The 14106-nt window shown below is 32.6% G+C and overlaps 1 protein-coding gene across 2 annotated transcripts in view; it reads left to right on the top strand.

Annotated features, from left to right (window-relative positions):
• The first annotated feature begins 7852 nt into the window (after positions 1 to 7852).
• MCTP2 (multiple C2 and transmembrane domain containing 2) overlaps positions 7853 to 14106 on the top strand; it is a 210084-nt gene continuing 203830 nt past the window's right edge. For both annotated transcript variants that reach the window (XM_051981036.1, XM_051981037.1), the window contains exon 1: positions 7853 to 8376. In XM_051981036.1, coding sequence (XP_051836996.1) covers positions 7909 to 8376 — 468 coding nt within the window. In that variant the 5' untranslated portion in view covers positions 7853 to 7908. The remainder of the gene's footprint in view (positions 8377 to 14106) is intronic.

Here is a 14106-nt window from a genome sequence, read left to right as displayed (position 1 = left end):
AACCAGAATCGCTTTTCACATCTCCATACATGTGAATATATACATACAACTTGGTGAAGGACAGACAAATAATGCAGTGCAAGATGGACAGATAAACAAATGCTGGATTTGGAGTTAAGTTCCTTGGTTTAGATCCAGATTCTTCTACTTACTCATATGAGTAGTATTACTCATACTATTTTAAGTAATTAACAGCCTTTTCGAGCTTCAGTTTCCTCATATGAAATGAATTGATTAGTCTATATTTCCTCTGGAATCAAAGCTTACTACAAATCTACAATTCTATGATGTCATATATAAAGAAATTTGTGGCTTACTAGATTAGTTCAGAGCTCACATGGATGGATCAATTCATCTTCTGTTTCTGAAATCTAATCTATCCATTTTTGCCCCCTGCTACCTTCACTGCTTCTGTGTTTTATATATCTCTCCCTATGCTCCAACTTTAGGCTCAATTTTCCCTCTTCAATCTTTCTCAGTAGCAACATAGCTGTAGCAAGCTCTTTTCTTTTATAACCATCTATCAAATAAAATGGACTAATATGATAACATTTTGTTATTGTTGAATTATTTCAGTCATTTCCAATCTTTCATGATCCCATTTTGGGATTTTCTTGACAAAGACACTAGAGTAATTTGCCACTTGCTTCTCTAGCATATTTTACAGATGAGGAACTGAGGCAAACAGAATTAAGTGACTTACACTTAATTCCTAGCTGTGTGTCACTGGGCAAATCATTTTACCCCATTTTACCCCAATTGCCTCAGGAAAAAAAATTAAGTGATTTACCTTTGTAATATATATATATGTATATAATATATAACATATAGCTAGTATGTGTTGAAAACTAGTTTTAAACTCAGAAATCTTCCTTGTTTCAAGCCCAAACTTTATCCATTGCACCACCTAGCTTCCCCAAGATGATAAATTACTTTCAAATAATATTATTTAGGCATCAGGTACAAGTTGAACAATTCTATGAGCAAAGGGAATATCAAATTGTTAAAATTCAATGATATGCTTTAACCCTGAACACCCAAAGTGCTGCCTCTGGTTATGGCAAAGAGGAAGCACATCATGAATGAATAAATAAATAAGTAAATGAATGCACTTATTGTGAACACTATGGACTAAGCACAGTGCTAAGCACTAGAAATACAAATTCAATAGTAAAAACATTCCTTGTGCTTGAAGAATATATAATCTTAGAGGAGGAAATTATACGTATAGGAGAAAAATGACTGAGAAAAAAAAAGTTTTGAGTTGCAAAGTTACCAAGATAGTAAGTAGAGCCATAGAATAAGTAGTAGGTTAACATACCCTTTCCAAGAGCCATCATACCTGATCCTGGATTTTATTATGGTTCAAGAGAGATGGTGTCTTACTCTATGGCATGGCTTTTTTGCTTAGAGAGTAAAGTGAAACTTGGACAGAACTAGATCTAAATATAATAAAACAGCAATTTTAACAAGTCAAGAATAAAAAGATTAAGTCCTCTTTGGTTTGGTTTCTGTGCTTTTGCACATACTGAGTTATCATTGAACCTATTTTATTTTTTAATTATTTATTTTGATTAAAATGTATACTTTTTACATATTTCCTTATAAATCATGTTGGGAGAGAAAAAATCAGACAAAGGGGAAAAACTATGAGAAAGGGAAAAAAAGAAGAAAAAGAAAAAAACCTGAACATAGTATGTGTTGATTTACATTCACTCTTCATAGTTCACTCTCTGGATGCAGATGCTGTTTTCTATCCAAAGTTTATTGTGATTGCTGTGGATCAATGAGAACAATCTAGTCTTTCATAACTGATTATCCCACAATCTTGCTATTACTGTGTATGATATATTCTTGGTACTGCTTGTTTTTCTCAGCATGAACTTGTGTAAATCTTTCCAGGTCTTTCTAAAATCAGCTTGTTCTAAAATCAGCTATCATTTTTTTTTTTACAGAATGATAATGTTTCATTACTTTCATGTGCCACAGCTTATTCAATCATTCCCTAATTAATGGGCAGATGCCAAATGAGTAGATACTCATTTTCCAGTTCTTTGCTAACACAAAAAGAGCTGGTACAAACATTTTTTGCAATATAGTCCCTTTCCCCTTCTTTATGATTTCTTTGGGATGTTGACCTAGCAACAGCACTGGTGGGTCAAAGGGTATACACGGTTTGATAGCTGTTGGGCATAGTTCCAAATTGCTCTCCAGAATGGTTGGATCATTTCACAACTCCATCAACAATGCATTAGTGTCCCAGTTTTCCCACATCCCCTCTTAATATTTATCCTTATTTTTCCCCATCATTTTAGATGATTAATTTGCATTTAATTAACAGTGATTTGGAGCATTTTTTTCATAAGATTATAGATAGCTTTAATTTCTCCATCTTAAAATTGTCTTTCCATGTCCTTTGACTATTTATCAATTGGTGAATGACTTGGATTCTTATAAATTTGACACTTCTTTACATTTTCTAGAAATGAAGCATTGATCAGAAACACTGGATGTAAATTTTTTTCTCAGCTTTGGACTTCTCCTTTAATATTGTTTGTGTTGGCTTTGCTTGTACAAAACCTCTTTAATTTAATGTAATCAAAGATGTTCAGTTTGTATTTTGTAATGTTCTCTGGTTCTTCTTTAACCATAAATTCCACCCTTTCTCAAAGATCTGATAGGCAAACTATCTTTTGCTCTCCTAGTTTTGCATATGGTATCACCCTTTACACCCAATCATGTACTCATTTTTACCTTATTTTGATATGGAGTTCCCCTTGAAATTCTAGAGTTTTTAAAGTTCTTCCAAGTGAATTTTATTACAATTGAGGCTATTTTAATCTCCATACTAAACTCTACTCTTCTATAGCTAGCTGTTGCTTACTAGGTACTTCTACCTGTTTCGATCATTATTATCTCACATTCTATAATACAACAAAACTCATATCTCTCTAAATGCATCCTCACTCCAAATTTCTTTATTTCTATGGTGGACACTACCATCCTTCTAGTCACTCAGGTTTATTACCTTTAAATGTTTTCCAGAGTTCCCCTTTCCTCCTATATAAAAACACATGTCGAATTTTGTCTATTCTATCTTCCCAATTTTTCTGTTATTGCTTGTCTTTATCTCTAACCCACACTCTAGTTTGAGTCTGCATAGCTTTTTAACTAGAGTGAGGGTTCTTTATTGTTCTTCTCATTCTGTTTTCTCCATAATTTAATCTGGATTCCATCCAGCTGCTAAAGTAATCTCCCTAAGTCACTTCCCTACTCAAATATCTTTATTGCTTTTCTATTGCCTCAGAATTGTGTTTTAATTTTTTTTAATCTAACACTTAAAATCCTTCACAGTCTGATTCCTAACTGCCCTCTCAGACTTATTTCATATTATCTCCTTTATGAAATATACCTTCTATTCAAACTAGACTACTAGCTTTCCCATTCTGTTGTTTCCATATCATTGCAGTCTATTGCTCTGGTTTATTGCCCCTTACTACTTAATTTCTATCTCTCACATTCTTTGGCTTCCTTTGAAGCATAGCTCTTTTCCTGAGTCCTCTGAACTTCCAGTTTTTAGTATTCCATCCCTCCTGAAATTTACACATTTATATAAATGTTGTAGAAGTTCTTGCAGAAAAGATCGTTTAATTTTTATCTTTGTGTTTCCAGTGCACAAAGTCTAATACATATTAAGAGCTCAATAAATGTTTATTGACTTGAAATCATTGGAGTAAGGTGTTTGTGTGTGTGTGTGGGGGGGCATCCTAATGACCTAAATTTTAAAAAATTACTTTAGAAATATTTGATTTGATTTGATATTCACTTCTTCACTATATATGAGCTACTTAAGTTACACACACAAAAAAGATGTACTTAAGAAATAAACATCAGTTATGGGACTTTAGTTAAAAAGATTTCTTATAAATATATAGACTTCAGATTTCAAAGGAAACACCCTCCCCAACCCAGCAGTATATCTGGATTAAAAATTTTATTCTCCAATTGAAATATAAGTATTTTTAAAAAGAAATAATTTAAATTGACCTGCTTAAGGAAATTGTTCTCTGAACATTGTTGACTTTGCTTCTCTAGGATATGTGTATTGATTACAAACTAACTCTTTGAGCTAAGAAATAATTAGCACCTTAACAGACTGATTGAGAAGTTTTGATTCAGGAAAGGAAAACTAATTTATTTTAAGAAAATAAGGGCATTTCAGGATATTGTAAGAGATTGAATTGAATGTCCACATTTCTCAAAGCTGTTCTCAAGTTTAGAAATGGACCCAGTTATAGAACTATAAAAGCTAAGCTCTTAAATATGAAAACATATTTGATAGTTGGGTGATGTTGTGGATAGAGTTCTGTCTACTAGACTGGAGTCAGAAAGACCCAAGTTCAAATCTTGTTTCAGACACTTAATATTACTTACTGTGTAACACTTGGTAAATCACTTAACCTTTTTCAGCTGTTTCTTTAATGATAAAATGAAAATCCCATTTCAAAATCTATGATCCTATGTGGATTGATAATTCTGGTAATTATACCAAGTAAAGTAGGATGCTAACTTCAGTATAATCTGGTATAATCTAGAATGTATTTATCTCTTTCTTAGATGGTAGACACAGTTCAGGATTAAAAATATGAAGATTCTTTCCCTTTCTTCCCCATCCCCCCACACTAAATAGACCCTTTGAGCTAATGGTAAAATGCTTCACCAATTCAATATATAGATGTTCTATGAGAAAAGAGTAGTTTTATTCTTTTGTCATTATATATATAATATATATTTGTTATAATAATATAATAAATAAATATAACAAACATTTTAATGACAGGAATACATCAGTTTTTTCTAAGCCCTAGTCAAGTAAAACTGCTGTGAAAAAAGTTGAATTTAATATATATTTAATTAAATTCTCTTTTTATATTTATGTTTATATTATGTTAGACATTTATTTTTCACTATATTCTCAGTTCTGATTTCTTATCATGAATATTTATTTTCTTGTCATTTAATCTGAAGTTATATAGTAATGTTGTTCTGTTTAGTATTTTAAAGATTTTTGAGTTGTTGGTTTTTTCCCCTCCATTATACTGGTAGATTGCAGCCAATTTAGAAACCTGTGTAGTTTTAAAAGTGTTATAAATGAGGCTTCTTCCATTAAGTGACTTGGCTTAGGGCTCTGCCAGGTAAAGATCTTGATTGCTTTTTGGGAGCTTGGCAACAGATTATACTTTTCTGAATTCAATAACTGAAAGCCATAGTTTGTCAGATAATGCCCTGGTCTAAGGGAAATAATTTTCCTAAGCATGGTTAAATTTTAACTTGTAAACTTATCTTGTGTTTCCCTTAGTAAAGAAAAGCAATCCCTTAAATTTGTTTTCAAACATCTCTTAGAAGGAATGAAGAAATTTTATTGTACATTTGAATTTGTATTTAAGATTTCTCTGAAGAAGAGTTTGTGAGCCAAAAGATAGGACAAGGTAGGTTAAAAACAAAAAAATCTGGTTAATGTACATATTAGATAATTAACTCTCTCAGGATTATGAGTTGGAAATAGTTTATTTATTTTTAATAAATACTGTTTTATTACTGATATTTAATTTATTAAAAAAAAATTATTACACGGAAAATGTTGCTAGGTTCCTGGCATGTATTGTCTATAAATACAGTGGGCTTTCTTGTAATATAATTTCTTCAATACTGGAAATCTCTCAGTTAAAACTGGTGGAGCACTTTCAAAAATAACATCAAGCATTTGGAAATAGTTTACAAAAAAAGTCATAAATGAAGAATAAAAGATATTTAAAAAGTAGTATTGGTAGTTTCTTTCAGCCTCATTTATGATTTATATGCAATTTGGATTCATAGACTAATACTTTCAAAATGTGATTTTCTTTAAAGGACATTTCTTTATCTAGCTAAGCATTATAAGTATGATGATCAAGCTTTCTAGAGAGTTTGTGCAAGTTCCACTTTTAAGAAGGAAAAAACATTTTTACAAAATCTTTTCAGAAGGAAAACTCTTTGCCAAATAGACTTTTTGTTTGGAAACCATGACTGTGCATCTTCAGGGGTAAAAAAAAAAAAAAGCACAGAACTTAAAAACTTAAAAAAAATTCATATTTGTATATGAATACAAAAATAATTTTCAAACTTTGAATGATAAGGCAGCTTTTTTGTCACTCGTTTTTAGACTGAACATAATCATATATATAGTAAATAAATGAAATCATACCTGTATTGTAGAGAACAATTTAAAGAGCTCTGTATTTGGCTATTTGTCTTGATATCTTTGGAACTGCCAACAAAATGAATGAATGAAAAGACTAAGCCTCAAAACTTTGGGGATATGAACATACTATAACACAAACAAAACATAAAGAGTTATTGCACTTAAAAATGTTATAAATAGAGAAAGTCAACATTTGAATAAAGGAACAGTTTTGGCCAGTTTTGGTCTGGATAGTAAATTGCACAAGGATAGTGAATTGCTCCAGGCAGTTATTTGACATGCCCTTTCTAAAAGAAATAGTATTATTAATTGATTACTATGTCCAAAATAAGGGATGATCAAATGATAAAAGTTAATGTAGATGGATGTAAAGGTGAAGCATAGTATGGTATCCAGAATCAGGTTGTAAATTTGATGAGTTTGCAATTAATGAATCACCAACCTGCTTGCTGAGCCTTAACACAGGAGCCTCCAAAGATGAGTATATGATCTTCCCCAGTGACTAGGATCATAGATAGGAGGACCAGGTCTAAGAGCTATGTTAAATGTGAAGGATAAAGTTGAAAAAGTGATACATCATTGGTAAGCAAATAGCAGGATGACTAGATGAAATGTGAAGGTGTGGTCTATGGGAACATCTATCTAGTAGGTGTAGTTGCTAAGTAAGCTAACATTTATTGTCAGCTAATCACATGGATTAGGCCCTAGAATAGATTTCATATTATTGAATCTGAATAAAATTTAGAAAGAAGGAAAGGGGAAAAAAAAACATTTCTTAAACATCTTCTACATATCAGGTAGTTTGTGAAGTGCTTTATGCATTTTATTTCATTTGAACCTCACAACAGCCTTATTATCCCCAGTTTGCAATTCAGGAAAATGAGGTAGAACTTGTTCAGGATCACACAGATAATAATTTTTTGAGGCTGAATTTGAACTTAGTTTTCAGGCACCTCTATCCACTGTCCCATTCAGCTGCTTTTCCTACTTAACCTCTTTACTTTTGTTTTGAAGGTTCACTTCTCAGACATGGCAACAGAGACATGCAACCTCTAGAAAAGATTTCCTGATGGTTTAACTCTGTTGCTGATAGTTTTGAATATGGCAGTATTACTGGGATGATGTTCTGATTGATGTAGGTGGGCAACTGGCTTTCAAAATAAGAGCATCAACAGGGAATACTTTTTGCCTTATATTTTGGTTTAAGGAATGGAAAGATGTCTACACTGATCACACTAGTTTAAGTACTTAAAACTCTTAATCTATAAAATGTGTAAATAATCCCTAGGAAAATTTTGTCATTATGCTTTCCCTTGGGAGGAAAAGAAAGAAAATAGTTGTCTAGATCATGTGTTCCGTGCTTTGTGTGTTGCTTTTACTTGCCAGGTTCTATTGTGATAAGGTTTAAAGGCCTCGACTCATAGTCAAAAATATTGCATTTTCCCCAGTGAGGAAAATTACTAATTGAATTGTTCTCATTCTTGAGTCTTTTTGTGGAAGATCGGGAAATACAAATTGTGTTTTTCCCAAAGTATTTTGCTCTAAAGTAAACCTAGTTAGAAAGTTAACTACTGTTTTTCCTATATCATATTTTATAGGATTTGTTGAAGTTTTAAACTGAAGCACTCCCCAGCAAAAAAGATTCTTTTACAGTGACTTATATAGTCATGGATCTGGATAAACCATCTGTCTGGGGTTCATTGAAGCAGAGAACAAGGCCTTTGTTACTCAACTTAAGCAAGAAGAAAGTGAAGAAAAACTCAGACAAAACTCTGGACTTAAGAGAAAGTTGTCGTTTGGATAGACGACTGAGTTTGTCAGTACCTGACATACTGGAGGCTGGGGCTTTGGCTCAAGATGGGCATTCTTATTCAGGGCATCAGGCCTCGTTCACATCTGTACCTCATGGTCTTTCCACTGCTGGGATGTCTCTCAAGAGCAGCAGTAGTTCCTTGAAACAATCTGAAGAAGACTCTGAATGGATCCAGGAGGAGGTAGCCCATTATGGTGTAGCTGAAACAGTTTCTGAAGACATGTATGCTTCTGTATTGGAGGAAAGGAGGGCATCTAGTGATGGTATCTTTGAGGTACTTCAGAAGACAAATCTGGCTGGTGATATAGTAGAAGAAACAGAGGTGAGTGAATTAGTTTAGAATGTGCAGATTTTATTTCTGTGAAATTTTGTCAAAAGTTGTAAACAAAAAAAGTTGTTGTTTGAGATTTGTGTGGTTCAGCCAGTCTAGGAAAACTTGAATTTGTCATGTTGATGTCACTAAATATTTTCATGAATTGTGGAACTGATATGCAGTTTTAAATATCACTAATCTTTCTCATAATATAATTTGGTTCATCAAATACTATACTTGATATTTAGGGATTTTTGTTTTTCTTATTGTTTTACCTCTGGCATGAAAGCCTAAAATGCACCTATTTATAATTTAATTAACAAACATTTATTAAGCATAAAATATATAAAACTTACTCTTTAAGACATTGATGATGCAAAGGCAAAAATGAAACAAAAAATGAAACAATGAACTTAAATTTTACAACATTATATAACAGGTCTCAGAGAAATAAACACGGCACAGCTCAAAATAAATGCAAAGTAATTTGAGCTGAAGAGAAAGCACCACAAACTGGAGTATGAGTGTTAGGAAAGGTCTTGTATAGATGGCAACAACAGAACTAGCCTTTGAAGGAATTTATATATCCTGTGAAGTAGCATTGTGAAGGGACAGAGAGTATTCTGGAATAAGATTGGAAGCTGAAGGAGGAAGAAGAATGCTTATGAAAAAGCACAGGGACAGGATATAATAATATTGTTACAGTAGGTTAATGTGTTTGTAACACCTGGTATACTAGGGATGGGACAAGGGACTTATTTGTAGCAAATCTGGAAAAGGAAGTTTTAGTCAAATGGTGACTGACTTTGATTGCTGAGCAAAGAAATTTACATTTCACATTTAAAAAAAGAGGAAGCCACTTTAGTTTCTTGAGTAGAGTCAGACTGTATTTTGGGGCACCATATTTTGATAAATCTTTGGAAAATTGGGTGGGATGGGAGGTACTGGAAACAGAGAATAATTATATTTGTAATGGTTTGAGATAATAGTCCCTTTACTAATAATAGAATACAGTCTTGTAGAGGAGCTATTCTTTAAATAGTTCTAAGAGGTAGATTAATTCTTTCAGGCTACTACTAAGATAATCATGTATTGACTGGGAATAATTACTATATTTTCCTGAAACTGTGAGGTCTTCAACTCTGAAGGTCACTTTTGATCATATCTCCTTCCACTTTCCTGGCCTCTTGTTTGCTTTCTCCTACCTTATCACTTTTGATTTGGCTTTATTTCCTTTTTTTCATAGTTTATTAAAAAAAAAAAAAAGTTTAGGGGCAGCTAGGTGGTGCAGTGGATAGAACACCAGCCCTGAAATCAGGAGGACCTGATTCTTCTCACTTCAGATACTTAAAACTTCCTAGCTGTGTGACCATGGGCAAGTCACTTAACCCCAATTGCCTCAGCAAAAGATAAGGGGAAAAAAAGTTTAAATTTGGTTCCTTCTGGAGGGGTTATCTGGTTAAACTCATTTTTGTAAACGAGGTACAAGAGGTTAGGCAATTGACCAAGGAAACTTAGGTACTAAGTATTGGCTCTTCAAAGGGTCAAAGGGTGTGTGTGTGTGTGTGTGTGTGTGTGTGTGTGTGTGTGTATACTAAATGAAAACTAGACATGGGAAAAGCATGGAATCAAGGCAATACTTTATGCATCAGTCAGGGAGCATGGACTCAGAAATAGATTCTTAAAGTAGTCAAAATGTAAAGGAATAAGGATCCTTGAGGGGCAAAGATGAAATATATTAGAAGGGATGAGCAGACAAAACTTGATGATTCAGGAAGAGTGAGGAATCAAAGATATCATCTAATTTTCCAGTTTGTGAAATTGAATGAATGGGGATTGTAACTGGTAATAGTTATTAGACTGAGACAGGTAGTAGCATGGTGGATAAATGGGCCTGGAATCAGGAAGAGCCAAATTTTAATTAAGTCTCAAGCACTTATTGGCTGTGTGTCTCTGGAAACTCACTTAATATTTGTCTGCCTCAGTCTCTTTAAATATTATCAAGTAGGGATAACAATAGGGCCCACCTTTCTGGGTTGTTTTGAGGTTTAAATGAGCATTCAGCATTAATGCCTGATTAGATTTTAATAATAGGAGGCAGAGGAAAAGGAACAGGAACAAGAGAAAGAAAAAGAGCTAGAGACCTCTTAAGGTCTCTTGCAGTTTTGATTTTGTGATTCTATAACTCTAATATATCAGCTAAATCTGCCATTATAAACAATGTTTCACATTTACAGTCACCTTTATAATCACCTATCTTTGTAAAATAGGAAATGAGGCACATTCCCAAATCCCTCTTCCTGTGATTCAACTCTTATCATTATAATTTTATAGAATTTATTTTAGATAATTTTGTTTTTATTATTCTTTCCATTTGTATTTTGAAATTTACTATGTATATTAGTTTTCTTATTTCAGTAATCTATATGATTCATATTCATATTATATACATTATTTATTTTAATTCATCCACCAATCAGTAAGCATTTATTAAACACTTGCTATATGCCAGGCATTGTACTAAATACTAGAAATATAAAAAAGAGTCAAAAGACAGACTATCCTCAACAAGTTTACCATCTAGAAGAGTAATATTGTATCACATTTATTTGCTACAGCTAATTTGGTGAATGATTTATCTTTGTTTTCAGTTCTTCATTATTCACACATAAAAAAGTGCTGCTATAAATATTTTGTTATTTCTATCTACCTCTTTGCACAATATGCTTAACAACGAAATATTTGGTAAAGATTATGCATGGTAGTCCCTTTTTAAAGCATAATTTATAATTCCAAATTACCTTCCAGATTCAATGTACCTTCAATAATATGTTAGTGTATCTATCTTTTCATAGTCCCTCAGATCTTAATTTTTCTTTTCTTTTGTTATCTATTTTCTACAAATGAGATGACATCCTTGCATTTCTTCCATTATCATTAATTATTTGAAACAATCTTTCATATTATTAATAGTTTCCTACTCTTGAATACTGTTTATTCATTTTCTGAGTATTTATCAGTTAGAGTATGCTGCCATTATCTTAGCAACAATTCCAAAACACTTTTCTTCTCTGCTTATAAGTTGTTTTTTCCTTTAAAATGTTCTTCATTTTAGATTTAATAATTATTTAGAATTCTCCTCCTTACAAAGATGTTACTAATAAGAATTTAGAATATACCAGGTTTGTTGTTTTGCATTCTGCTTTGGTAGAGGGAGCCAAATGATAGCTACTACTTGATGATATTTTGTATTTTAAAAACTACTCTAGTATATACTGTTTTCAGATGGAGAAAGTCTTTTCTTAGCAATCAGAAGATGTAAATTCAAGACTGTCCTCTGACACTTATTAATTCTGTGACCTAATGATAGTCAGACCCTGCCTAGGCTTCTGTTTCCTCCAAGAGGCAGCATGATGTAGGGTATTGGGAGTGTCCTAGGAATCAATAAGGCCTGAATTTCATTCTCTGACAAACACTGGGTTTATGATCAGTCACTTCACTTCTCAGTGGCATATGCAATTAAGACTACCTAAGTTGGCATATACTGGTGGCGTAGACAGAATTAGGTTTTTTTTCTCTTTGTTTGTTTTGGTTTTTTATTTATTTTTACTGAGAGTGTTTTATACAAGTCACATTTGCAGATCAAAAATAATAACCAGAGGAATGGAACAGATAATAGAATCCAATAAACATTTTATCCAGTGCCCAATATGTTCAAAAGGGGACAGCTAAGTGGCGCAGACATTAGAGTGCCAGTTCTACAGACAGGAAGAGTTTTCTTCCTGAGTTCAACTCTGGCCTCAGGCATTTATATGACCCTGGGCAAGTCACTTATTCCTGTTTGCCTTAGTTTCCTTATCTGTAAAATAATCTGGAATAGTAAATGGCAAACTCTAGTGTCTTTGTCAAGAAAATCCCAAATATTATCGGTCATGAAGAGGTTGACATTATTGAAAAAAGGCTGAAACATCTTAAAAACTCTGTGCTAAACATTATAGGACCCTAAAATGAAACAAGCCCCAAGTCTCATAGAATGAATGATTTATTAATGGGGCAAAATCAGCATGTTTTAATGTCTAAGATCTATCACTTACTTGCTGTCACTATTCTTTCCACAAACACTTTTTTTTTCTATCTCTGCAGCTTTCCAAATCTTAGTAGATAGCATTCATAAGTTACAGTATTTGGGGAGCAAAACCAACGATTAATTGGTGATCAGTCTTTCACAGAAGAATGTTATAGGACTTGGGGCTTTGTCTTTGTTCCTGGTGACAGCTTCACATATGACCAAAGGAAGTTGTCTTTCAAAAAAGAAGTTGTTAACCATATCAGATGTGGTGAAGTGGTCAGGAAGAATAAGAACTGAAAGAAAAAGTCATTAGATTTAACCATAAGGAATTATTAACTACTCTGGAGGGAAAAGTTTTAAAATAATAGAAAAGTGAGTGAATGATAAGGAAATAGAAACGCTTCCAATTTGAAGGTTCTTTGAAGCAAATAGCCTATTCACCTATACTTTAAACATTCCCATTGCAGTAAAATGAGAACTTATATTCAAAGGATGGATCAGATAAGTAGGAAAGACTACTAGATTCAGAATTAGAAATGTTTGACTTTTCCTGCCTTGACACTACCTTATGTGATCCTGGACAAGTCATTTATTTTCTTTGAGTCTTACTCTCCTCATTTAAAATAGAAATTTATAATAGCACATATGAGCAAGATCAAATGATATAAAATTATTTATTATTAAAATAATGATATAAACATTACACATTGCTCAATCATGTGCAACCAAGTTTATTTTTTATATCATAATGGTCATAGGTCAGTAGACATAGAGTTTAGAAATTGAAAAAATGTTTTGCTCATGACAACCTTGCATGGTAGGTAGTGCAAATATAATTTTCCCTATTTAATAAATGAGGAAATTGAGGCTAGAGAGGTTCAGTGCCTTAACTATGGTACTCACACAGGTAGGAACCTCTTTTCCTTAGTTATACCAGCATTCTTTCCACTATAATACTTAGCTTTTTTCCCCATACATAACATGAAGGGAGGGCAAAATGAACTCTAGAATTTTCTGACTGACATAGGTTGAAAGATGAATCTGAATATTAAGTTAATCAGGACACATGATATTTCAAAAATTCTAGTTAGCTCTAATTTTACTCCATTTAATTCTTTAAAATTTCATTTAATTTTACAAAAAGAAAAGAGATAATTCTTCATTTTGTCTTATCATAGAGATAAACATTATTCTATTATCTGAATCTGTAAATCCACCTAAAAAGAACTGTCTCTAAGAACAGCATTCTAGGGTTTGTAGTGTAGGATCAAATTTCACCTTAGCATTGGGAGCCCTCCTATGGGCAGGTTACATTCACATTCCTTAAAAATTTTTGTATTGACATTTACCTTTAAAATCTTAAGTCACTTAAGATAGGGTGATAGAATGTTAGAGCCAGAGAGATCTTCAGAATATATCCTCATTTTCAGATAAGTAAACTGAGAACAAGAGTTGTCAAGTAACTTAGATAATGAAACAGTGACATAGCTAGTGAGAAAAAAAAAAAAACAACTCAACTTCTAAAATTAACATTTTAGCAGACTAGTAGTTTGAGTCCAGCTTATTTCTTTTGTATTTCTAAAGAAATTTAGTATTTCTTTGGGATATAAGCCCAATAGAAACACTGCTGGATCAAAGGATATGCACATTTTGATAATTTTTTGGGCATA

Source organism: Antechinus flavipes, chromosome 2, assembly GCF_016432865.1.
Source record: "Antechinus flavipes isolate AdamAnt ecotype Samford, QLD, Australia chromosome 2, AdamAnt_v2, whole genome shotgun sequence".
NCBI classification, from domain to species: domain Eukaryota; kingdom Metazoa; phylum Chordata; class Mammalia; order Dasyuromorphia; family Dasyuridae; genus Antechinus; species Antechinus flavipes.
The sequence above is the reverse complement of the archived record's forward strand: the minus strand, read 5'-3'. Positions and strand labels throughout refer to the sequence as shown.